The following is a 26,427-nucleotide window of genomic DNA, read 5'->3' as shown; positions in this document are numbered from 1 at the left end:
CCTCTAGCACACAAACACATTTCCTTTTTTTTTTTTTCTCACACACTTGACACATCTCTTCCTGCTTGTAGCTCTCTGTCTTCTCTGCACTCTGACATTCTTTTCCTCCGCTGTCCTTTATCAAACTGCTGTGATCAGACACTATTTCCACATCATGTTTGAGTGTAGATCTGAAGGAGTGGGTATCATCCCTTCGCGCTCAACCCCTGCTGAGATCACTATCACAATCAGAGTTTTCCGACTTTCAAATCTACAGCTGCTTCTCCGGTGCGATGCCCGTGGCTGTTTTGCAAAATGCATCACGGGACGAAAGGAATAGGTAGCGGTGCAGCTGACAGTTTCAAAGTGAATCGTCTGTAAGGTGCAGAGGCAGGATGCTGAGGAGATACGGGAGGTTCAGCTCTGTACAGTGTGTTCCTCGTGGTGTTAAAATGAGAAGAAAACAATACTACTCTGCAGCCTTCAATATGGAAAACTAAAAAAACAGAATACCTCCCCTCATTGTTTACTATGCATTTAATATGCAGAGTGCTTCTCCTGTACTTGTTTGCAAACAGCTGAATTGAAGGAAATGGTGGCTTATGTAAAAATTTTACAGCTGAAGCAGAGAGTAATTATTCTTTGTACCTAAAGCCTCTGTCTGCACAATTGTTTATCTTTTTTGAAACCAAGCACTATAAGTCACTGTCCCATCTCAGCTGTCACGGGGCAAGAGGTAGTGCCGTGCAATACTCCAGATTTTGGTATGATCGAATACCAAGTAAATGTAGGTATACCAATGCTTTAACCTATGAGGTTTACAGTAGGGTACAGCAGTAGAGGTGATGGGATCAATCCAAATATTGATAGTACACTTTTTCTACTCTCTAAGTTCAGTATGTAGGCCACTGAATTTTGTTAAATACATTTTTTGGGGGGGAAATAGAATAATATCGATAGAATCGATATTTGGATCAATCTGCTCACTTTGAGCGATAGATGGTACAACCTGGACAGGTCAGCAATCTAGTTGCATCCACCCACATGCAACTTTTAGGATTAACTTGTGCCGTGTTTTCTTTTTTTATGTTAAGCCATTCAGCTGCACCTGGTATACATGCTGCAAGTGCACCTGTCCAGTGCTTTGATTCAATGAAACTGCAAGGTTCTGCCAGCCTCTTTTTTTCTGAGAACCATTTCACGCTGTGATAACATAAAGCTGCCGACACTTTGAAATCTTGCCACGTCTGCTTGAGCGGTGCATAGAGGAGGTGAAACCTGGTAGTTAGTGGTTGAGATCCTGTATTCTGACACGAATCTGTGAATGGTCTCCTTGTCAGTCAGCCGCACAGGCCCCTCACGCTGAGGAAGCATAACCAAAGAGGATTTAACACTTGATCTCACAGAGACAGCTGCATCCAGGGAAGATCACTTTCCTTTGTGAACTATCTACTGAAGGCTTAACATCCAGCCATCTCCAGCCCTGGGATTCAATTTAGTTTAGCTGGCAGTCTTTAAAAAGGCTACAGTTAAGGAATAATCTGGAAAGAAAAAAATGTTTTTGGTATTTAGCCTCTCAGATTGTTGTGGAGACAGCTAATAATGAAAAAGTGCATGTCCTCAGAAAGCCCGGCAGGTCGCTGTGAGGGATAATGTCCTGTCTTGTACATTACATTCTTCAACTTTGAGTCAGTTTGATTGTTGCAGGTAACACAATTACCACACCACCACTAGGGCGGCTGTAGCCTTTTACAGGTGGATAATAGGCCATCACAAAGGACAACCTTCCCCCTACTACACAGGCCCAGTGTGCCAAGGCTGACCTTTCCTTTTTCTTGCAGTGTCTGAAGTGATTAGCTTTGCTCTGTGGCAGATATGCCACCCCACTGTCTAAAGTCAGCCTGATAACAACTTGAGCCAACTCCTCCACTCTGACAACAGTTGAGATGCAGCATGGACGGCTGGTGGGCTGATAACGGTTCCCATCTTCATATTCTAACCGTCCTTGAACTCACTTGCTCTTTGAGGGCCGTAGATAGCTCCTATCTACAGATGTGTTAATTGAGCTTTTTCAGAATGAAGTCAGCATATTCAAGTAGTCTGGGGGGCTCGCTGGCAAACCAGACGAAAGCCAGAGCCTTGGGAAATCACATGATTGTAGCTGACCTTCATCTAATGGTCTTGGGACAACACAAAACTGCGGTGAATAAGCTTTGCCTGCAGTGACAGAAAAAAAACCCCCACAGTATTTTAAATTACCCTCAGAAATATCCAGCAGCCATTGCATGTGGTGCATAAATTTATTTCAACATATATTAACATTTTGTATATTCCTTTTTAAATTTTGTTAAAGACACAGTACATACAGTATTTACATGAGCTTCTACGATTTTTCAACAAAAAAACAAAAAACAGGCTAAGACGAAGGCTACTCTCTCTAGAGCTAAAATAAAACTCGATAGATTTTGACACCTCATCATTAAACTTGACAATTCCTGTCATAACAGTCCATGAGAAACAACAGTACACATTAGAACAATAGATAGCAGTTTGATGATGCTAATGGCTCTGATTTAAAACAAAGCAGCAGCTGCTCACATCTGAAATTCGCCCCTGTTTACGCACCGTAATGCCATGTTGAACTTTGCAATACACCTTACTCGGTGTTATGCTGTATTAAGTTAGACTACTACTTTACATTTCCTAATGCACACTGAAGGTCAGTCTAATCCCTGTCTTTTTCTTTTATGTAGATCCTACATAGAGTAAACAACAAGTTCTAAGGCAGAGCTAATTCACATTTCACTACCATCTACTCTAGGATTACCCTTTGATTAATTCTTTGAGGCAGCCAACATCTCAGTATACAGTACATCCTTCTGAGAGGCCTTGATATGGTCAACTCTACAGAACCACAAGTAAAGATGGAAAGAGACAAGGAAACTGATAGGGACCATCATCAGCTTTGATTATTTGCTGGAGGAAAATGTGTCATTCAGTACAATAAGTTAAATCAGTGGTTCCCAACCCTGTTTCATATGACGTGACCCTATAGCCTCTGAAAAACACTTCAAATCCATAGCTTTCAAAATCAGTCCGCTTTTATATTTAAAGGTATTCACCTGAAATAACTGAAACTGGACAACTTTAGCTTGCTGTACGCTCAGCTAGTCAGTTAGATATTTTGGCCATCCATTACTACTATCGTCGTACTTTAATCCTACATTTCAGTACATTCATTTGCTACTTGTTTACTACTTTTAGCAAAATGATTTAAATGCTATTATCTACCAGTTTCACAAATTATCCATTATGTTTAGGTAACAATTTTGTTGCTACTTTTAGCTAACAGATTCAACTGTGAATTATACTTTTATTATGCTATTCCAGTTGATACTCAGTGCTGTTATCTAACAATGTAACTGCTAGTAACAATTTTAGCATTGACAGTTTAAAAAATTGGCACAGCTTCTAAAAGCCTGCATTTTATCGGAACACCAGCAGGTGGCGCTAGCCGTGGCTGCAAAAAGGCTACCAGTCGTGTAGAAGTCTATTTACCTGCTGAGTTAAGGGACTCCATCATTTACTTTGGTTTATGCTGAACAAAAAATTAAGTCTGTTTTGTAAATCTTCCTCATACTATGTTTCAAAATGAAGATTAAGTTTGGCGTGAAACCAAAAACTCATTAGCTAGCGGCCCGGCAATCACAAGTCGCATCTGTTACTTTGCAACCAAGATGACAGCAGCTCAACTCGAGGCTTCAAAAAGGACTTCAGCAACCAGGAGGTGATGTAGCAATAACCACATCCATCATACACAGTTTTTAGTAATTTTTTTAGAAGGTACTTTTTTGTTGTAATCTTGCTAGCTGCTGTATTCATTAGCTAACTGATAAATTGTTATCCAATATACTTGGCAACATATTTTTGTCTTTTTTTAGTTCTCTTAACTAATAATTCATCCATTAGCTATTTAAGCAATCTATTTTAATCATTTACTATTTTACTATTTTAGCTTATCTGGCCCAAGAACCACTGAGCTTATGTAATCCCCCAGGCCCTCCATAATTAACCAAAATTACTACTCCTCTTAAAGTATTGGTCAGGTTATAGTTAAACTTGTACACTGATGTGTTTTAACCCAAATTGTGCTCAAGACTAAATTAACAATTGTTGTTTGACATTCACTTATCCAGTTTAATAGGAATTGCGACTCCTCCTAGAGTAGTGGCCAGATTTTGTCCAGGATACGATTAATTGTGAGCCTCCTTGACTTTTCAGATTATTTTAATTCATAGTGTGTGAAACACAACCAGCAGATTAATTTAATGCATGATTTGTGATGGGTCATGGGCCGGATGAGCTACTATATCAATGATAATTTATACATTCTGTTTGGTTGCCATTTACTTCTCAGTCCTCTTCAGCTTCTTCACCTAATATTTCTATGTACCCTGTGACTACCGCAGAAGTAGCCAGGGTTCATGAACTCAAGGTTGGGACTCACTGAGCTAAATCATTGTCATGAGGAGCTGTGGATGAGCACTTTTTTTCTCTTTTCTTTTTTGTTCACTGGAGCTCAATTAGTCTTCGAGAAGCGGGCAGAAGCTATTAAACCTGAGGAGCGCTGGTACCGACAGTACAGGGACAGAGGTGATGAGCTGTCACAAGAGGAGTCGTTACATGAAACGAGAACACATTCGCACAAAGCTGAGGTGGACACACACACCTGACTGACATAAGAGTGAAGCAGTTCAAGCAGAGAGAAAAAAAAAAGGTAATTAGCACGCAGTGAAGCGTAGAACACACTGCTCCGGTTAGATGCATTCCTAATAAGCAGTATCTCGATGGAAGCTGAAGCCGGGGCTCTGCTCCGGTCGGGAACAATCAACAGCTCGCTCATTGTTAATGGCTGAGACTTAGGTCATCCTTCCAGACAATGTTTAAGTAATAGAGGGGCTGCGGCGACATATACCGAGTAACAATTGCAAGGTGTCAACCTGCACAGGGGCTCTCGTTAGCCTTAACTGATCAAATTAAGACAGTCTGCTGCTGCAATTGGCAAACAGGAAGCATAATGATTTTTTTTTATGCAGGGAATGTGTGTTGCCCGTGATTAGGCTGGGGTGAAAGGACACGGCAGGAATAAATTAATTTGTGTGTCTGGCCAGGGTTAAGACCCAGTCAAATTAAAACCCAAAACAGTCAAAGAAGAAAAACGAAAAAGGGGACCAGCAGCTGCTACGATGATAGAGAAAGTGATATTTCTACATAGCACATCTATTTTTTTAATGATAGACTCTACACTCTGTCATGTTTTGATGCTACATATGATGCATTGACCCCGACAGTAACCGTAAAACCCTTTCCTGTTGTAGAAAATTAATACAGCTACATCATTGAACTACCTGATATTACGGTGCCCTCCTATCAAATTATGTACAATATCGACCTTTTCTCCAAGAGTTCATTTACAAAAAAATCTTGTGCTTTTTTTCCTGTTGTTGTATTCATCCGAAACACACATACACGTCCAAAAACGCACATGGCTGGTAGAAAAGAAACAATAAAAAGCCTTTTCTCCTCCTCGCCTCCTGTGTTCGCCACCATTTTCACTCAGAAAATGCACAATCCCTGCATTCAGTTGCGTTTAATTGGAAATGAATCTCACTGAGAGCAGTTCAAGATGTGGCAGATGTGTCTTCCAGCCACTCAAAGGATTCTCGTTAATAATAAAACAGGAAGTGACCCACTGAAGTGTCCTGAGCTGATGCCTTTTCGCTGAGAGTCTGCCTCTCAGTCTAGACACCTACATGAAAAGATGCTTCATACAGACTGCTACATTTTTTTTTTCATTTTTATCTTTGTAAAACTTTATCTTGAAAACATCTATGAGTTTTATCCACTGGAAGTTTGCAGGAAGTCCGAGAAATGGCAGTTGAATGTAATTGCGTAGATTGCCTTCTGATAACAAGCTTCCGTCTGAAAAGGTCGCCTGTTCAGAAGAATTTGGGGGATCTCCTGGACATAAATAAACACTAAAGTAAAGAGACACGGAGTAAATCTAAATATAATATCATAAGCACCACCACAGTGTATGGGCAGGAGAGCACAAATGTTAGGGTGGCAATAATGAGCTGCCTTGAGGAGTGACAACAGACTCTTAAACATGGCTTCTCAGCTTGGGAAGCAGTCTTTGGTCACAAATCAAAAGCTGAATAGTATTGAATGTCAGTGATAAGCTGTCCCAGTGTGCATCACTGACTGATGATGTCCATTTCCACTGCTTGGGATTGGATCCTGAGCTTCTCTTTCATGTCTAAATTCTCCTTTTTCACTGGGCTCTCTGTGCTAGTTATTAACACCTCTTCACAGCTTGTTATTACTGTGAAAAGCCCTCTAGTCTCCAGTGCTAGCGCTAGTGTGATCACACACAGATTTCTATGGCCGTCGCCATCACCATCTGGCTTTTGTTCTTGTCTCTTCCCGGAGACTGGTGCTGTCCGGACTCCTCTCTGGGAGACAACGGGTCGGAGAGAACGCTCCTTTTGAGGGGAGCCGGGCGCAGGCAGGATGTTCCCGGAGGCGTGGAAGGCTCGGGGTGTCTGTGGGAGGAACGCGAAGAAGTGGACGTCGAAGAGGTGCAGCTGCCGGTGCACACTCCAGAGCTTGACCTCTCACCTCTCTTGGCTCGACAAGACGCTCTGCGCCTGAGCTCGCTGACCAGCTCGTACTTGACAAAACAGAAGACATCCTTGACGCCACAGCGTTTTTCCGGCTCAGCGGCAAGGAGCCTCTGAAACATGCGCAGAGCATCGTCGGTGAAGCGGCGCCACTGAGACGGGTAAGTTCCCACGGGACACCCCGCTTTCTGCCAGCGTCGGAACTCCTCGTAGAAGGCGTCGGCGGGCATAGCTGCCTCCCAGGGGAAGTTGCCCGTCAGCATACAGAACACCAGCACGCCAAACGCCCACACATCCAGGCTGGTGGTCACCAAAAAACCCTCTGACCGGTTAGCGCGGCAAACCTCCGGAGCCGTGTAGGGGATGGTGCCACTCACCCGTTTCACACGGCAGCCCACACGTCGGGTCATACCAAAGTCAGCCAGCTTGATGCGGCGGCACTCGCGGTCAAACAGGAGCACGTTCTCGGGTTTGACGTCGCGGTGCACCAGGTTTTTACTGTGCATAAAGTCCAGGGCCAACCCCAGCTGCTGCATGCAGCGTTTGACCATTTCTTCTGGAAGACCCACCTAAGAGACACACACAGAAAAGAAAATCAGGCAACGTCGATTAATACAATCTGACGGGTACATTACATGGAGGAGGTGAGAGGTGACACAGAGAAAAGAGCCTTATGGTGAGAATACAGTACCAATAAAACATCGATGTTATATAAAGAAAAACTGAAACACGCAGAACCTCAGTTCTAAGTCCTGGTCCAGCCATTTTTAATGAGTCTTCAGAAGAACCTTGAAGTCGAGCATTCCCTGCACATCAGCCGGAATAGCACTAAAGGAAAGTGAAACGCTTTGCACAGAGAGGAAACCGGGACAAAGACGAGGCTCCTACCCCAAGAGAGCTTGTTAAAACTGCCGTGACTGAACATCATGACTGATTGGAGCAGCTCAGGCTGACTGTGAGGCCGGTGATTGGTGGAAGGATGAATGATGGCATTACCTGTGGGGGTATGATGTCGAAAAGGTCCCCGGCGGGGGCATACTCTTGTCCAAACACGTAGCTGTCCTCCGTTTCAAAAAGCACGTCCAGGACTTTGATGATAAAAGGACTGCAGCTAAGTGAGCCTGTTAGGCTGTATTCCCGCAGGAAACTTTTCAGCTTTGTCTTGTTCTTGGTAACAAACTTCAGGGCCATTTTGGTGCCTAAATAAATAAATGAAAAAAACAAAATCACACATTAACACAGAGAGCACACAAACACAGTTAAGCTCTGGTGTACTAAACCTGTGTCTCACATAAGTACTGCCAACATTTTGCTGTCCAACACTGTCCATGTGTTACCCAAAAAGCACTTAATGTGAATTTGGAACTATTTCCCGATACTCTCTGCGACTAGAAAGATTTCTGACTACTCAACCCTTTCTTTGTGACAGCTGCTGTGTTCATTCATCATTTACGCAAACGGTGCATGGTGAATGAAACTCACCTCCGTCACACACATAACCAGCTGTTCACAATCACAGCTGGAGGATCTCGTTAATGCTCGCACAGCTCGATAAATCTCCGACACATTGTCATTCTGCTCCACGCCGCTTTAAACACTCCCTTATACTGCGCTTATACAGAGCCAACTCTCTAATCTTGGGTTTCTTACAACAAAAGATTAAAACCTAAACCTGAGAAATCCTCAACCAACCCTTCTAACTCTGCCGAAATTAATTCCCAGCAAAGTGCCTCGAGACTTTGCGGTGTGCTGATCAGCCTTAAGTGGTTATGCTCAACTGTGAGGCCCGCTGGCACACCGTAGATGCTGAGATTATAACAATCTGCTATCCTAAATTTCAGTTTTTACGCTTGATTAGTTTGGAGACGGGAATGGCGGCTGGAAGAGCTTTTGCACCAACTCACCCTGCGTCCTGTGCACCACCAGGTCCACCTTCCCGTAGGTGCCCTTCCCCAGCTCGCGGATGTGCTCGTACTGTTTGGCTACGTCTGCGGCTGATAGAGAAGTGATGGCCAGGGCCTGCATATCCTCCACGGGCACCCCTCTGCAGTAGCCCATTTTTGACGTAGGGGAGCCTCCGCCGCTGCCCACCCGCCCCGGTCCAGACGGAGAAAGAGACAGGCTCGCCTTGACGCTGTGGGGCAGACTGATGGGAGAGGAGAAATCCGATTAGAATCAGATTACTATGATGATGCCTAGCACTTTATACATGTGCTATACTGCACGTGTTTATCCTTCTTGAGTGTCACATCCATGCATTACCCATCTAGACGGCCCATCTCAAGGGATGGTTAAATCAGGAACGCCTTAATGGACCTTAATTTCCATACAATCAATGCAGGGAAGGCATCTACAGGGGGGAAACTTTCAGTAAATGTGTCGTACTTCCTGCTGTCTCTCTGGATCACTCTGTCCAGCTATCAAATGTGGCTGTACTCAGACAGCACTTACTGGCAGACAGCAATGGGAAAATCAATAACAACAGGTAGAAGGAAAAGGAAACATATCGAGAGGGCTGACAGCTTTAAGGTGTAAACATGCTGGTACGACATGCATGCCTATCTGAGACGGCTCTGAACTGATCGTCGTCCGTATAAGTAATTAGCTTCGCCTCGACAACACATCTTACTTTTGCGCCACAGTCGCCCTGAGCATTTCTGTCAAACTGCTCAAAGTGAGGAATAAATGACTGCAACGGCGAAGTTTTGGCCGCTTTTCAAAAGCGCTAAGTTTGAAATAGGTCAATGCGATCCTGCGAGAATTAAAAAAAATATAGGCGGTTTAATTGAGTGTTCAGACACACATCGCTGGTAACAAATTAAATATCAGGGATGAGTGGATGCACACGTATTGGTTACAAGGTTGAGCGAATCAAAGGAAAGTGAAAGAAAACCGAAGCTATCAAATAAAGTACACAAAATTGAGCTTTTGGTGAAATGAAGCAGAACACCCTAATGATCCCATCCATTGTCTCAGTCTCTGTTCAGCCCCCTCCTCCCGACACACACAATCAAATTTAATCATCCAATCATGCACAGTGAGCACACACACACGCACACAAACACTAGTAGGAACCAAATCAGCACAAACAATTTTTGCTGATGGCCTTTTTCATCCGTCATTCAAAGCCAGCTGCCTTGCTCTTTGTTCTTTTTTCCCCTGGAGCCTGGTTTCTCAGCGCCGCTGCTTTAAAACCAGGCTCAGAATAAAGAGCATCAACTCTGTGTTTCCATTAACATTTTGGTACACTTTTGGTGAGAAACAAAAAAAAAAGACTCTGACTTATTGCACAGTACTAGATGTTCAGCTGAAAATATGGCATGGGGTATATTTTCGAGGCATTTGGTTGGTGCTGCTCTTGTGGGTAGAATGTGATAAATATAGCTATTAGACAGTGAAGCCTAAAATAAGATGCAGCCATTTGCAGCTTTGTGTTCTTGGCTCAACACCCTTTCTCAAAAGAAGAAGAAGAAAAAAAACCAAGACTGCAAATAGAACGAGTGCCCTGTGTACCCCATGTACTGTGCAGATAACACTTGTTTCTTGATTTTATCATAACCGTGGAGATGGTTATATAAGAAGCTATGAATATTGTAGCCATCTCGTGCTGAGAGTCCTCGCCGCATGTAGCCTTCAGCGAGTCGACGCACGAGGCGATGACTTCCAGATCAGAGTGCAGTCCGGGTTTGGTGATACACAACACAGAACATTTCCTCTGACCGCCCACCCCGCGTGGCCCCCACAGCTCTCGATCGGGGCTTGTTTACCGGCACCTTCCAGTCAGCTCCACAGGCCGAATGTGGAGCATTTCAGCATGGATCCATAATCGCGTTACTCAGCAGCTCCCACAAAGACATCTTCCCCCACCCTGCATTTCCCTTTGCAGTAGTGAATTAAGAGGCCTAAAAATGCGACGGTGGATGGTTGGACGATGCCCCCCCAACTGCACCCTGCAGAGATGTTGTAAATGTGAACAACAGGAAAAAGGCAGTGCAGTGAAGGTAGAGGTGAGGTGTGGGGATGAGGCTGTGTGTTTTTTTCCGTGTGAGTGTTTGCACGCGAGTGTCTGGGAGGGGAGGCAGGTGTATCAGTCCCACAGTGACACTCTATTAAAGGCTCTTTGTGTTCCTACCTCTGAGAGGGAGCAGCTGTCAGCCTCAGCACGACTCAGCGTTTGTGCCCGACCTACTGATCTGCCCCGCCACCCTCTGCTCCCTCCTCGTCCTCTCAGGCGGCCACAGACAAGGTAATGCGCACATGCTCCACATACAGATGAAGATTGGGCTCGAGACGAATTTGCATATCTGGGGATTTTTGGAGCCAGTCTTATTCATTTCAATCAAAATAAAACAGCTCCCTAGATTGGCTGCTTCTTCTCATATTTGTGTTTCCGTTTTGTGAGAGGCCTAAAAACAACTGCAAAAAACTAATGATTTTTTTTATGTATAAGAAAGAAACAATCTGTTTTCCAGATTTATTCTTATTCTGTTTGGGAGATAATGCACTATAACAAGCTGTTTCCCCTTCTTACTGTTTTACTTCATTATCACCACAGCGATGGACTGACATCTCGTGTTTCCTCATCCAAGATTAAAAAGGGAGCTGTTCACCTTTTGTTCTAGCTGGAGACAAACATAGTTGAACCCTGTGACAGATGCTCCTAGCTTTTTCTTCCACTGTCAAATGCTCAGAGGGTGTAGCCCTAAAAGCCAGGGTTGGCACTGTTAGTCCATCTGTAGGCCCACTGCATCAGATTAGACTGAAGTCTCTCCTGTGTGCAATAATAGTGTACGGAGAATAAATCCTACTGGGGTGATCCTTTGATTTTAGCTTTTAGCTCTCATATAGTACCTTCAGTAGGTCTTAAATCTTACCAGTCATCCCAAAGGAAGTGCAGCTAGCTAACATTACAGCTCAGCTAAGGTGTCAAACACAGGTAGATGCAGGCAATTTTTTTTTCTTGGAGTATCCAAGTCGCAGCTCCTGACATTGATAAACACTGCTGGAGAACTTTTCAAATATATTTTTATGGCACTTTGAGCACCGTCACACAAGCAGGAAAGCAGACATCTCTACTCAGACGGAGTGACAAATTTCATATTAGGTTAAATCCCTGCAAAACTGAACTCCATCCTCTGCCTGCGTTTGTGTTTAGTGTCACCGTGCACACAGGGTATGCCAGCAGGTCAACAGGGCAAACGTTCTGTTCGTGTTGATCTGAGCATTTCAGCGTTTGCTTCTTCAAGTGCAGCTTCACAGAGATGTCTGGAGACTCTTAACGGAGCGATTTGTCCTCCAAAGATAAACTGTAATAATGTCAACAATTCATTACCATAAGAAATCAGAGCTCGGAAGCAGACAAATCCTATCTGTCACATTAACATGGGGCTCATTAGGGAGAATTATTGTGTATTCAGTGAGCTACTGGATCTCCTGGTGTGATGAGTGTGAACGGCACAGCTGCAATGAACTGTGGCCTGACTTTGATCAGGACATGAAGACTTTATGAAGGTAAGATTCAGATATAAATCGATATAAATAAACATAATAGATTATATATAATAATAATAATATTTTTTAAGATGAAAATGTATTAATCAATCTCCAATTAATATGTTAATGTGCATAAAGCGTATATATTATGGAAAGCGGAAACAAATCCAGCAGCTTTACACACACACACACGCACACACACACACACACAGAGTTTGTGCTTTTAAGTCCGTCCCTGCTTCCTCCCTCCTCTCCTTCATCTCTTTTGTCTATTGCTGAAAATGTAAACAAGGGGCTAATGAAAGAAATAAATAGACTGCAGAGCCTGCCTCGCAGCTTTACCTCTCTGTGTTACTAATGGACTAGTTGCTTGTCTCTCGGCAGAAGAGTCATTATGGGTGAGGACTGATCTCTTGTGTCCAATTTACTGTCAAAATGCCCAACGTGCCTCGCCTGTGGGTCAAAGTGAAACGAGCGAGTGAAACGCGACGTGACTAATGCGGTTTCTCTTGCTGTCTGTCTGGGAAAAAAAAGCAACTGCACGCAGCGAACAACATGTACAGTATCTGTTGGTCTGTCTGTCTGCATTTCCTTCCTTCTTGTCTCGCTATAGGTGGGCAGAATAAAAACACTGATCATTCAATCTAAACTAAATGGCTTCCTCCTGACAGCCACTTGCAGGGAGGACACTCTGTTCTTTGCCCAGACTTTTTAAAAAAAGAAGCTGAATCTCCTTCGTCAGCAAAACAAAACTTCATGCCCAGTGAGTTGGTGGGTTTAGTGCCTCCGTCCTGCTGTGCTGTGATAGGTGAACCAGTATCCACAGACTGCAGACGCTCACTTTGACAAATCACCTGCTCTCAGCCTTGCACAGCTGCCCATATGGACGAACCCCTGCTGGGACCGAGCCTGCCGTAACCTGCTCCTGGCTTGCCTCGCTTCTGCCCTCTTTCCCCCATCATCCCTCCCTCCCTCTGCTGTATGTCACACAGCCTGGAACAAAAGCTGCCTCCTGCTGGAAAGACCAAAGACTCTGTATGGGATAACCCAAGGTTAAACCTTCCCTAACAAGGACTGAGAGCGGTGGTTAGCTGTGAGGGGTGACACAGCAAAGGACATGTCGTTCAAAGACGACAACCAAGGCCTATCTGTGACATAAAAGGGCAAAAAATATGAAAAAAAACAACCTTAAGAATAGCAGCTATCATTATTGTAGTTTACGATTAAGGCCTGAGGTATAAGAACTTGTAAACACCTGATTATAAACGCCAATCAAAAATCAACGTCACCCTCGCTGTGATGTCTGTCAGCGGTGCAATAAGCTGCCTATGGGAGAAGCTGTAAGCTACCCTCACTCTCTTACAGCCTCACAATCCAGTAACCTAAAGTGATGAGAATGAGAGAGAGATGGTGTGGAAATCTAGTGAGAGAACTGAAGCATTGCCTCCTCAGTAACCACACAGCTCGTGTCCCTGTGATGTCACAAAGATGGGGGAATGTGACTTTAATTTGAGCTCGGTAAAATGGGGTTTAAACGGGGGTGTAGATAAATGATGTAACAGCTCCGTTAAGGAGGATGTTGCTTTTTTTTCTCCCCCAACCCTGAAAAAAACAACCTCTACTTCAAGGCAAGCTAACAGTATATGGTGCTTTGTTATCTTGCACAAACACAATAGCCTCTAAGCACAATTACTAATGCTGATTGCTCAAGCTGCATTCACTAACTCTGCTTTATCTCTCTCTAAATACATCGGTGACAGATTATTCGTTTAAATCTGAAGCTGAAGACAAGAACAGACACAATTCAAGAATTGACTGACCAGTTACTAGAATAACGCCATATTAACGCAAACTGAAAAAAGGCCTTAAATAACAGAGTCTATACAGTGTTATTCGCACAGGACGAAGAAGGAAAAGAAGCCAACAGAGAAAACACAAGCACATGTGTCACAATATGTACACTAATTGGGTGTCATTAGATGTTCTAGGATGTAATCTGCACGTAATTGTTTTGTTTGTGTATTTTTTATACCCAGCAGGGGCCAGACATCTGAGCAAGGGGAGTAAAGAGCTTCGTGTCTTCTATGCATTTTAATTGACAAACCATTTGCATTCTTTGTGTCCTCTGGGCAGCCATGTTTTACCGTGACAGCCACTGCACAGGCAAACCGTGCCTGCTTAAATGGGATCTTTTGATAAAGAGATCTAAATCGGGCAAAACTTTGTTAAAGACGGCGTATTAGTCACGTGCACGTGGGTGTCAATGGGCGGAGATGGGTTTAGTAGGAGCTGGAGCTGGTTATTGCCCATTATAGCCTACTGTAGCTATCTGTGGAAGCTGGAGAAGTTCTGCAGGGTTTGTTTGGAACATTTTGGGTAACTTCACGCTGCTTTTTCTGTCATAAACAGTTAAGAATTTCAGCTGAAAGCGTAGAGCCCAACTTTAAGATCACATCATCTCTGGGGTGTTTTGTTTTCACACCGTTCAGGTCAATAATGTGCGTCTCCTACTTCACCAGAAAAAATTTAATAAATCTGCCAAAGCAGAAAGAAATGTCAGCCACTGCAGCTCCTTTATATACAACCATTGGCTGCTGTTGTGTTTCAGTTAGAGTCCATTACCAGCCTCCAGCTTGTGCTTTTTATGGGATTTTCAAGTCAGCTTCTCATTTAAATGCATTAGACAGCATTAGGGATGAGATATCACCTGTCTGCTCTGGACAAAGTCTGAAAGGGCCATTAAAGACCAGGATGCCCTCACATCCACAGTGCGGACTGAATAATAAAAACAAGGGGGGGGGGGGGGGGTGATATATGCAGCTATCACAAATAATGTGGATGAAAACACAGATCGGGTCGTTTCTCAACCATTAATGCCAGTTAGAATGACTCATAGCCTGGTGGTGGGGAAAAGATAAAGCTGCTGTGCTGTATAATAAGTGCTGACACCGGGATATTTTTATGTGCTCCTGTATTATTCATGCACGGATATGTTGTGAGTGGGTCAAAGTTGAAAGTCGCTCAGAGTGGGGAGCACCAGATTTTAATTGCAAGAGCGTTTTATTACATTTAAAGTATCGCAAATAAAAATTGGGACACTAAAAGGAAAAATAAAGATTTTCTACTTCAGCTGTTTCTTTCCTTCCTCTCTCATTTGCAGTGTCATGCATCATGCAGGCTGACCCGGTTTCAGGCACCTCGGGGTGCATGTGAGGTGTTACTCACTCACCTGCTGGCGACCTGTCTCTCTCCTCCGTGGTCCTGCATCCGCTCGGCGAGCAGAGCCTCTGCGCTCTGCTCTGCTCAGCGCCGATCCGTTTGATCCGGTTCTCCTCGTTATTATCGATCACTCAGAAACGCCAAAGAGTTCTTAAAAAACAACAACAACAAAAAACACCTTAAAGCCTTCGCAGTTTCACAGCGGGCAGCCTGCTGCCCCCCTGTTTTCTGGAGATGCTCTTCAGTTTGAGACTTTCTTTGGAGGCGGGTGGAATCAAAGCAGCATCTGATGCTCAGTGCTGAGATGGGGACACATGCTGGGATCCCTCCTCTGTGCGCCCACCATCTGAACCTGCCGTGCAGCGGGAGGATGAGGACGAGGAGAAGGATGAGGAGGGTGCGTGTTTATCTTTCGCTCCTCCAGCGGTCCGCATGACCCAGTTCAGCACCACACACACATACACACTCAGAGGCGAACCCATTCATTCGCATCCACGCAGGAACCTCAGCGCAGCTCCTCTCTGCACGCACTGACGCGTTTGCGTGCTTCCTGCGCTCCTCTCTGAACTCAGCCCAGCGCCGCTGTTACTGACGGCCGGTCAGTCCGTACTGTCTTTCGCTCTAGAGTTGGACAGTGGGTGTAGGGGAGGGGAGGGGGTGTCTCAGATGTTTCTCCTGTGCAGGTCCTACCAGTCAGTTTCTTCATTGTTCGCCGTCTCCACCCCTCCGGCAAACTAATACGCTCACGTGTCCTAGGTCCTAGCGCCGGACGCGCCCACCCAACGAGCCTAAAATGCCTCCAGGGGCTTCTTTAACTTTTGATTCATGCTTTGAACGAGCAGGCCTCTCCGCTCTTGCGTAATTCAACAGCTTATGGCCCCAATTGCGTGTACTTCACACGGTGACTTTGCCAACTGTCCTTATTAGGTAACAGCGAGGCAAGACTTTCGATTAATTCACTGCCTGGCAGCTCCCCCTTTACTGTACATGTTAATCAACAGGCCTCCCGCCACACTTGTTTGCCAACCACAACAGATTGGACTGAGGAAAACGCCGTGATGTAATGGCTGGGTTTGTTTGGAGAATGCAATGCTTTCACACGTTTATGATTTTTTAGTGACATCCACTATTGATCCATGGGGTTTAATAAGATGTTGGTCCACCTTTGGCTTTCCATAAGGTTTAGGAGTGTGTTTATTGGAACTTTTGACCACTCTTCCACAAATGCATTTGTGAGGTCAGGCACTGATCTTGGATGCGAAGGCCTGCCTCACAGTCTCCACTCTGATTCACCCCAAAGGTGTTCTCTCAGGTTTAGGTCAAGACTCTCAAGTCAAGTTCTTCCAAACCAAATTAGCTCATCCAAGTCTTTGTGGACCTTGCTTTGGGCACTGGTGCGTAGTCATGTTGGAACATGAAGGGGCCATCGGCAAACTGTTCCCGCAAAGTTGGGAGCTTGAAATTGTCCAAAAGTTCTTGATATGCGGAGGCATTAAGAGTTCCTTTCGCTGGAATGAAGGGGCCGAGCCCAACCTCTAAAAAACAACCCGACACCAAACTTTACACATGCCACAATGCAGTCAGAAAACTGCCATTCTATTGGCAACTGCCAAACCTAGACTCATCCATCGGATTGGCAGACAGGAAAGTGTTATTCATCACTCCATAGAACACATGGAAACATATTCCATGAAGCTCTCTATGTGCTGTTCTTGATCTAATCTGAAGGCCACATGAAGTTTGGAGGTCTGTAGCCAAAGACTGCAGAAAGTTGTTGACCTCTGGGCATTATGTCCCTCAGCACACCGTGGCTGAGTTACTGTCATTCCCAATCACTTCCACTTGAGTATATCCTTCTCTCATCCTCCCCCTCTTCTGATGAAGAACAGGACACTGATACCCAGCGTGTCAGTAAAGGTGAGTATGGTGAGTATATCCTTCTCTCATCCTCCCCCTCTTCTCACGAAGCTTCTCCTTCAACCTCAGTTCTCACCTCCTCAGCAAAGAGAAGCAGAGAAGACATCTGCACTGAAGAGGTAAGTGCAAAGAGGTGCAAGGTAAGTGATGACACGTTCTGTGGCCCTTCAACATCATCAGGTTCTTTTGGTCTCAGACGCCTCTGGGACAGGCCTTTTAACCTTTCACTTGATGACAGTGACCCTGACTAGGTGATGTTAGAACTTGTTCTTAAACTTTAAACATTTAAGTTGGCCTTTGCGTCTTTCAGTGTTTGCAAGACACTTTCTTGCTTTGAGGACAGCTTCTTGTGAATATCCTTTACTTTTTAATTAACTTTGTAATGTTTAAGTTAAGCCTTTGTGTCTTGTGATGTTTGTAACACAGCTAACTAAGAATATCTGACTTTTAAAGAATATTAACTAACACATGTGAAATGTATTGTTTTTTTTCTTAATATGTGACATTGCCTGTGTGACTGTAAGGTAGTGTTTTAGGTGTTGTTACTTCTATTTTTGTTAATATCACAGGTAACTGTTTAAATGACTTACATATTTTTTCTCACGCTCTAGCTCACCATGCAGGACAAAGGTAAGTCCGTACTTAATGTCAACACAAATAAGTAGAAATGGTTTAAAAATGATGTCGTGAACTGACTGTAGTCTCTTGTTTTTACATAAGATATAGCCTGTGGCTAAGGGATCACAGGTAAGGTGAAAACACATAACAGAAGAAAAGTAAATTGAACAAATCAGTGATCTGTGAATTCATCCTTTTCTCTTTGTCTTTTTGTCTTCAGGTGCTTTACGCTTGTCCTCTCCCAGCATTCCAGACGGCGCTAACACAGAGAGATGCTCCACCCAGAAGACAGCCTTACCCCAACCCGATGAGAAGGATGGATGACCAAGTTACAAACTGGAGAGTGGTGCTGTGTTAAGTTATCACCTCATATTGGCTACAAACTGTCTTGAAGACTAAATGCTTCCAATAGCTGGTATAAATCATCGTCCTACAGTACTGTAGGTCTAAGTTTATTTATAGTTATTGTGTATATATGTTGAGTTTAAAATAGCATTTTAACAACATGCTGCAGCTACCTACTATGGAAATGCTGTTTTGTGTTAAAATTAAGTCTTTCTTGTGTTATTGCTTTGCAGGGCAGCTGAGAGTGGACAGAGTCATACCTGACTGGCCACAGCACCACTCCTCTTCACCCAGGGTGAGGAGGGTCCTGACTCCGCCTGCACAGAGGGAGTTGTGAACATGCACTTCTGTATCGGTGGGTTTAGGAGCCTCCTCACACACACACACGGATAAAGACTGTCACTGGAAGATGTCTCCACTGCATCAGCAGGATAGGACGTAAGCATTTGTATAATGTTACAGTTTGTGATGTTTTATACATGTTTTTATTGCTTCATTTCAAACTAGGAGATATAAAATAAACCAGTTTTCATAATAGTTTCTGTCTCTTTAGTTGTTTTCTTAAAGCGATCCATTCTTTCACAAATGTTTGTAGAAGCAGTCTGCACGTCTAGGTGTTTGGTTGTATACATCCTCTTGTTTTTATACGTGGAAGTGATTGGACTGCTAATTTATATCAGACCAGCAAACTGTGCTCCTTATACTTTTCCTTATTTTCCCTTTTCACCCAGCATCGAAATAACAAAGAGAGGCAAGGTATACTCAGATTACATATTGACAGTGAAAAATAAGCTGTTATGGCAGCTAAGGTTTTAGGAAAAAGAAGAATGACTCGTATAAAAAGGGGCAGCACAGGGGAATGTGATCTTTAGTTTCCTGAAAGTGAAAAAATCTGACCCATGTTGTTTTAATCCTTGTTGGGGAAGTGCTGGATATTGAATAGCTGCATCTTCAGCAGCTCTCGGAGGCATTCAGGTGTCTCACAGTGCGCTGCACCATTAGGCCAACAGGCAGCGAGGCGAAGACTTTCCTCGGGGTTATCGTGGGAACGGAGCTGTCATAAATCATCGTGAAGGTCAAGAACTGTGCGCCGACAGCAGAGAGCATGAAGGGTCAAATACACTGAGGACACAAACACACACACCTCCAAGCTGTGAACAACTAGGGCTGCTACTCCTCTCCTCCCCTCCTCACTCCTTTTTTTTTCCAGGCACAAAACTCACGTCCCAGTTTTCACTTTTTTGTGTGTCACCTAAAGTTTTCCGCCTCTTGAAAGATGATGGCCTTGTTTTTTTTTTCCATGTTCTCAAATTCATCTTCATGTAGTGTTTACTGCATTACTTTGTATCCTAGCTTCACTTCGAACCGCAGTGTCCTAAGAGGAATTTACACAAGGCCTCAAGAACCAGAAAAGCCTTCTTCCACCCACAGTCCAAAGACAGTTGGTTAGGTTAACTGGTGATTCTAAACTGATCATAGGTGTGGCCGCAAATGGGTTTTTTTTTTTTTGCCTCTCTCTGTCTCTCTGTCCAGGATGTACTCTCTCACCCAACAGCTAGAATAGGCTCCAGCCCCCCGTGACCCATATTGGGTAATTGGATCAGCCAAGAAGAAGGAAAAGTACAAAAGCAGAAAGTTCCCTCAGAGATGGGACAAACCTTTCTGTTTCCACATGAATATGAAGACTAGTTAGCGACCTTAACAACCCTTTCCATCAACTAAATATCTGGGAACTGTTGCAACATTTGCTTTGAGTGGTAAAAAAGTATTTTAAAGAAGAAGATTTTCTTATTTAATGTCATACCCTATTAAAATGTTAGATGCTCATATATAAAAAATGGACATTTTAAATAATGACATCAGCATATGTCTTCTTAGGCAAAAGCACAGGTTTTAGACTCCTGCAAACATGTAATTTCAGATCTTTTTTTTTCTACTTTTGGTCCTGTGTGATGTCAAAGAAGTACAGCTGTTTGTGAGGAGCAGCCAATCAGAAGAAAGCTGGCTTAAAGGGAGTGTGGCCTTAAAATAAGAGAAACCAAAGTGAGTAGCTGAAGACAGAAGACAAACTACTTTTTGGCTTCGTGTAGGTTAAAAGGGGATTATTTTGAACTGTGGAAAACCAAAACGTGTGGAAACTTGACCTTTAAATAAATACTGGAGAAAAGTACCCTACTGAATTGAAACTTAGGCTGGTGGATTCTTGCTGTCTACTGACTCTTATTCTTTATATTCCCACTTTATGCCATTTCCCCAGTCTTTTATTTTGTCATTAGAAAGTACTATTTTATTTTTAAGAGAAATAAAAGCGATCAATGTTGACTATTGATGCGTTCACAGACATTAAGAAAATTTTAATGTCATAATCAAAGTGACACAAACCAGACTGTCCAAGTTTCAAGCCGTTTCCTTGTCTCAGAAACTACATTTCCCACATTGCAATGGGCCCGTCACAGGGCGATGACGCAAAATTTACGCGCGTGTAACCTTGTCTTCCTAATCAGTAGTGTTTTTAAATCAGGCGTGGATACGTTAGTTCGTTTTTGATTGTTTTTTTTTTTTATTCCGAAGTTATGAGCAGATATATTTTACCCGTGTCTGTCTTTGGAACAGTGTTTGGATGCGCTGTTTTACTGAAGTGAGTAACTAATCATCATCATGAGGACACTGCGATGTTTCTGGGTGCTTAATTTACACTGGAAATGTGTCATTTCTCAAGTGCATTCAATTCAGTGACAGAGAGTCGTCATACTGGGTATTGTCACGTTATTTAGTAGTTTTTGGAGTAACTGAAAGGGAAACACTTCACTCTTACACAACCCCACAAGGTACAGCCTTCTTGGCTAAATGGTATAGCTGAATAGAGCAGAGTTTACAGATTCAAAAGGTGTTAATGAAATTCTGTTCGCACATTAAAGAGCGTGAAGGCAGGGTGATTTTTGATGTTCTGCCTTACTTAGAACAAAAACAAGAACATTTTGGGTAGTGCTGTGCAATACTTTTAACCTATAAAGGAAGCTTATTATAAGCAATTTATTTATCCAACACAATTCATCGGGCTATATGCTGAACTTAGAGCGGGCAATACAATATCAAGTCGATACCGGATCAGGTTTTTTTCTGGTAATGTGATGAAACACATAAAACCGGCAGAATGAACATTTCAGACACTGTGTTAATGCAGGCTCCCTTCTCAGACTGACACACTGTAAGGCCTCTCTGATTTCATTTCATTAACCTAACCCATGCATGTGTTTGGACTGTTGGAGGAAGCCGGAGAGCTTGCAAACTCCCCATTTGAACCCAGGACCTTCTCACTGTGAGGAACGTCCTGTTAAATAAGTACGAAGCACTTTACAGGCAATAATCCTGTGTGGTGGCATGTTCTCCCTGGGTACCCTGCCCTCCCACGACCCTGACTTGCCCAGTGGTTAAGAAAATCGATGGCTGGATAGAAAAACAACAGTAATGCTGAGTTATAAAAGCAGCTATGTAGATTAGCTGCTGCAGGCCAATTAAGCTGTGAACTGAGATCTGAGGGTGGTTATGTAATGTTCACAGGTGTGACGACCTCTGGTTGTTTGCTCGAGTGAAATAAATCTTGCCGCTCTTCTCATTTCTTACTTTCTGCATGTCCTCGCCTCCTCTCTTTGTGTTTTAGGCTTACGATGTTGATTTATTCGCCTGAACTGAAGAAAAACCCACTTTAGGTCAAGTCTTGTTGTTTTTAAACGTGGCGTATCAATAAAATTGACTTGACTTAACCTCCCACCTGAGATGCAAGCAGAGCAGGCGAGAAAGGAGTCAGGGCCTTTAACAAACTTAGATGTTGCTTCAGAGCTGTCATTCTAAAGCAGTCCCAGCATAATGTGAGATGCACCTGAATCATCTGCTCACTGTTTTGCTGATGCTGCCAGATGAGTTGGCAGAAAGTTTTGACACTCAGTGATCTGTGTGTCATGCTCACGGCTTCTTTTTGCTCCTTCTCGAGGTACATTTAAAGAACTGAGACATCCTTCAGGAGGGTGAGTGGCAGTCTCCAGTGTTTGACTAAGATACCAATAAACCTTTGTTTAATTATTTTCATAGAGACCGCATGACTGGAGGCCGGTGTCCTAGTAAGGCTACCATTAATGAAAAGACTGTGGTTATAACAGGAGCTAACACAGGCATTGGAAAAGAGACTGCCCGAGAACTGGCTAGAAGAGGTATGGAGAACCTGATTCCCCTCTGATTTGGTGCAAAAAGGTGCAACTACTTTTCTCTCACTGACACACCTTGCCTTTAAAAAATAAAAAATAAAAAAATTCTCAACATCATCAGGTGGTCGGATTATTATGGGATGTCGCGATATGGAGAAGTGCGAAGCGGCTGCAAAGGAAATTCGGGGGAAAACCCTGAATCCTCACGTTTATGCACGTCGCCTCGACCTGGCCTCCATGAAGTCAATCCGAGAGTTTGCAGAGAGGATCAAACAAGGTGATGAACCCAGAACAGTTCAGTTTCAGGTACGGGAGTAAAGCCTGCTTCTGTAACACTGTTTCTACTGTAGAGGAGCCGCATGTGGACATACTGATAAACAATGCTGGGGTCATGAGGTGTCCACAGTGGAAGACAGAGGACGGCTTTGACATGCAGTTTGGAGTGAATCACTTAGGTACACACTAACCTCTAAAAATCACAAGCTAGACTGACTATGCATTCCAGTGAAATTTCCCTTCGTCCGTCACGAGCTGATTCTGAGTTTGTCTCCCACCAGGCCACTTCTTACTGACAAATCTTCTGCTGGATAAGTTGAAAGAGTCCGCCCCCAGCAGAGTGATCAACCTGGCCTCTCTCGCCCACATTGTTGGAAAGCTTGACTTTGAGGACTTGAACTGGGAGAAAAAGAAGTTTGATACCAAGCAGGCGTACTGTCAGAGCAAGCTTGCCAATGTTCTGTTCACCAGAGAGCTCGCCAAGCGATTACAAGGCAAGTCTACTGGCTGCTGTATATGTGGGCATGTGTGGGAGAGAGTACGGCCTGTGTTCTTGTTTGTAATTGGCCAGTGGACACGTATATGTGCGGTATGTATTTTTAAACAATGCTGTGTGCAACAGGCACAGGAGTCACAGTGAATGCGGTGCACCCGGGAGTTGTTGCCACGGAGCTCGGGAGGCACACTGGCCTTCACCAATCACAGTTCTCGAGCTCTCTGCTCAGTGAGTATCCCGTTTCCTTACTGGATCCCGAATCAATAAAAGCTCACCACACTTAGCCCAGTCTGTGTAGACGCTAACACATCGGGAGAGGAACTGTTCTTTTTTTCTTATTAATTGGGGGGGAAATTTAAAATAACGTAACACACATCTAAAATAAGTTCTATTTAATTTTAGTTGCATAGCTCAACGCTGTGACAAATGAATTTTAACTGTAACTCATGTTACCGCTCAAAGTCATGTAGTTTTTAATAGCACAATTACAGACAGTGTAAAACATGGTTGTAGCTTCTGGGTTGGAAAAATAAAGCTGATGCAGAAAGCTGATGCAATCTGTCTGAACACCACCAGATGGCGATAGATGTAGTTGCAAAAAGACATCTGAGGGAAATCTGCTTTCTGTCTTCACCTATGTAAATGCTTTCCTGCTAAATTCATGGGTTTAATTATACTGAATACAAACTTAAATCTATTTTGTAAACGTTGGTCATGCCATGTTTCAAAAAGTAGGATTATCTGTGGTATTTTCCACTCGCTTATTGACTAACAACATATTCATCATAAGCTGTTACCCAAAATGGGACTTTTGGATGTCACAGTAGCTACGTTCATCCTTTATACTGTTTAAAACTAAAATGCAGGTGCTGCACATTTATTTCTCTGGTTCTCGACATACAGTGCTGTGCAAAAGTCTTGAGCCACTTCCCATTTCTTTATATTTTGCTTTCAATGAGCCAGACTTGCTCTTTTATTATGGTGGTCTTGAGAAATACTTCCCCAGGATTTCTAAAAGACTTCTTTGAACACAGAAAAGTGCCATCAGATTTCAATCCACCATCTGGAAAACATCTGAGTGGTAATGGCTTTGTTTTTCAGCACAACAATGATCCTGAACACACTGCCAATGCAGTAAAAGCATAGCTGGATAGAAAAACACACAGGGGAACACAATCGGTCATGGATTGGTCTCAGCAGAGCCCGGACCTCGACGTTATTGAGCTAGTGTGGGATCATCTTGACAGAGAACAGAACAAAAGCAGCCAACATCCAAGAAAATTATGTTTGCAGGTGTTTCAATAAGTCGCTGCACATATTTCACATTTTCCAGCAAAATATAAAGAAGTGAAGGCTTGCTCAAGACCTTTTCACAGTACTGTAAAATAATCTAAAATATTAATCAGCAAAGAAATGACATCCCAGTTCTATTAAAGCCTCTTAAATCAAACACCAGCAGTGTGGCAATGTTGTTCACTTACACTGTATATAAAACACTGATGCAGCCCCCTCCCTGCCTCTAACCTATATTCTTTCTAAGTGTATAGTGTTACCCTGGCAACTCCAACACAGGAGATGAGGATTTCAACGACAACTTCCTTCTATATTTTTTAAAGCTGTGAATGTACTTTACTGCTAAGGGAATGCAAATTCCAGGGTTTGGACTTAATAATTAAAGCCCTTATCTGTGGATAAGGGTTAGGCTATAATACTAATACTTCAAAAATAAATAAATAAAAATAAAAACACCTTAAAACCTAAGAAAAAGGGCCTGCAAGTTCCCAGTTGCAAGTTGCATCTAATAGAGGATGATGTTGTAGGAGGATAAAGCGGCGTGTGTTTAAAGCTAATGTTACTCAGTCAGATCCACCTCCTGCTTCTTTACATGTGGTTTGAATCCTCTTGGCTACATAAACATTTTCTACTGTGGAAAGCAAAGTTTTTGGTGTTGAATTAAAATGAACCTTTCCTCCCAGGTCCCTTTTTCTCATTGTTGGTGAAAAGCCCAGAGCACGGGGCCCAGCCCAGTGTCTACCTGGCCGTGTCTGAGGAGCTGGAGGGGGTGACGGGGCGGTACTATGATGTTATGACCGAAAAGGAACCAGCGCCCCAGGCCCTGGACGATGAGGCAGCTTGTAGGCTGTGGGAAGTCAGCAGCAGGCTGGTGGGTCTGGAGCACGAAGGACAGCCCAGCGTGTCAAACCCATCAGCGGAAGGCCAGAACAAAGCTGCACAGACAAACCCAGCGCAGACACTCGGGCAGAATGTAGGAGCAGCTGTCAGCACTGTAGGCCTATAGGTCCTCTGAGCCAGCAGGAAATAATGGACCTTTATCACTTGAGCTGTGCCAGACACAGGAACAATTCTCTGTCTCAGACTTTGAGTCTGAGTGTCTCTATAATAGCAGTCTTTTGTATGTTCATTTATGTTCCTGCCTCAGGATGTTCTCTCTTTTAAAGAGAATCTGTAACTTTGAAACACACTTACGGATTCAAAGTTACATCCAGTTTGTATTTCTGACTTTTCTCTGCTTGTTCTAGTGATAAAATGCAAGAAGTTTTAAAATAAAGTGCTACCATGTCATTATGAGCAAAAAAGTGAAAGAGGGTTTTCAACATACTCCTAAAAACCTACCATAAAACAAACATAATGTTGTTTTGTTTTTTATGTCAAAATCACACCAACGTCCTGCTTTCTGTGGAGTTGAAACCTTGCACATTAAAATACACACCAGCAGAGGCTGTGTATGGTATGCTTTCTTTCACAGAGCACAAAATCAAATCTCCTTTGGTTGAATCATGTCTGTAATTGGAGAAGAAAGCATTGTTATGCAGTCTTACTGGAGGGCTGGAGCTTTGAAACTTTTTTTGTGAATTCCGTCATGAAAAGTTGAAATAAAGCGCCACCTGCCTGCTTAAGATTAAAATACATGTGCCTAAAACCACATGAAACCCTATTTAAGAGTTTGTGGGGGTTTTTTATTCATACATGCAGATTTAGCAATAATTTCTTCAGCTGTACAGCTGTGTTAATTATTTTTCCTTCAAATTAATTTGGCTTAGAAAGCATTTTTTTTGTGCACTGAAACTATATATTAAAACAACTTTACAAACGTAACTGACGAATTTACACACTAACCTTAAATTGTTCCAATTTATTATTGGAAGTATTAGAAAATATCTAAAAATACAAAGTATGA

General features: G+C 43.3%; 2 protein-coding genes across 2 annotated transcripts; one reads left to right on the top strand and one right to left on the bottom strand.

Moving 5' to 3' along the window:
* Positions 1–2,277: 2,277 nt before the first annotated feature.
* sbk1 (SH3 domain binding kinase 1) lies at positions 2,278–16,053 on the bottom strand. Its single transcript, XM_005754463.1, has 4 exons — positions 15,385–16,053; positions 8,567–8,808; positions 7,659–7,861; positions 2,278–7,231 (listed from the first exon to the last, which is right to left on the bottom strand). Exons 1-4 carry the CDS (start codon positions 15,420–15,422, stop codon positions 6,407–6,409), a joined length of 1,308 nt encoding a protein of 435 aa, XP_005754520.1. The 5' UTR covers positions 15,423–16,053; the 3' UTR covers positions 2,278–6,406.
* Positions 16,054–20,705: 4,652 nt separating this feature from the next.
* LOC102197383 (retinol dehydrogenase 13) lies at positions 20,706–25,964 on the top strand. Its single transcript, XM_005754462.1, has 7 exons — positions 20,706–20,892; positions 22,344–22,462; positions 22,578–22,733; positions 22,807–22,911; positions 23,014–23,226; positions 23,355–23,456; positions 25,205–25,964. The coding sequence occupies exons 1-7, from the start codon at positions 20,828–20,830 to the stop codon at positions 25,525–25,527; spliced, it is 1,083 nt and encodes a 360-aa protein (XP_005754519.1). The 5' UTR covers positions 20,706–20,827; the 3' UTR covers positions 25,528–25,964.
* Positions 25,965–26,427: the final 463 nt, after the last annotated feature.

The sequence above is a fragment of the Pundamilia nyererei genome, unplaced genomic scaffold, assembly GCF_000239375.1.
Source record: "Pundamilia nyererei isolate P.nyererei 1_Seehausen unplaced genomic scaffold, PunNye1.0 scaffold00570, whole genome shotgun sequence".
Taxonomy (NCBI): domain Eukaryota; kingdom Metazoa; phylum Chordata; class Actinopteri; order Cichliformes; family Cichlidae; genus Pundamilia; species Pundamilia nyererei.
Note: the sequence above shows the minus strand (reverse complement) of the source record. Positions and strands in the feature narration are given on the sequence as shown.

Excerpts from the sequence above, each read along its gene's own strand:
- sbk1 (XM_005754463.1), bottom strand. The coding sequence starts at position 15,422 with ATGCAGGACCACGGAGGAGAGAGACAGGTCGCCAGCAG. Across the intron at positions 7,862-8,566 it reads GGTGGTGCACAGGACGCAGG|GCACCAAAATGGCCCTGAAG; the intron begins GTGAGTTGGTGC and ends TTATTTATTTAG. Across the intron at positions 7,232-7,658 it reads TCGACATCATACCCCCACAG|GTGGGTCTTCCAGAAGAAAT; the intron begins GTAATGCCATCA and ends TGTGTCTCTTAG.
- LOC102197383 (XM_005754462.1), top strand. The coding sequence starts at position 20,828 with ATGAGCAGATATATTTTACCCGTGTCTGTCTTTGGAACAGTGTTTGGA. Across the intron at positions 22,734-22,806 it reads TGCAGAGAGGATCAAACAAG|AGGAGCCGCATGTGGACATA; the intron begins GTGATGAACCCA and ends TTTCTACTGTAG. Across the intron at positions 23,457-25,204 it reads GTTCTCGAGCTCTCTGCTCA|GTCCCTTTTTCTCATTGTTG; the intron begins GTGAGTATCCCG and ends CTTTCCTCCCAG.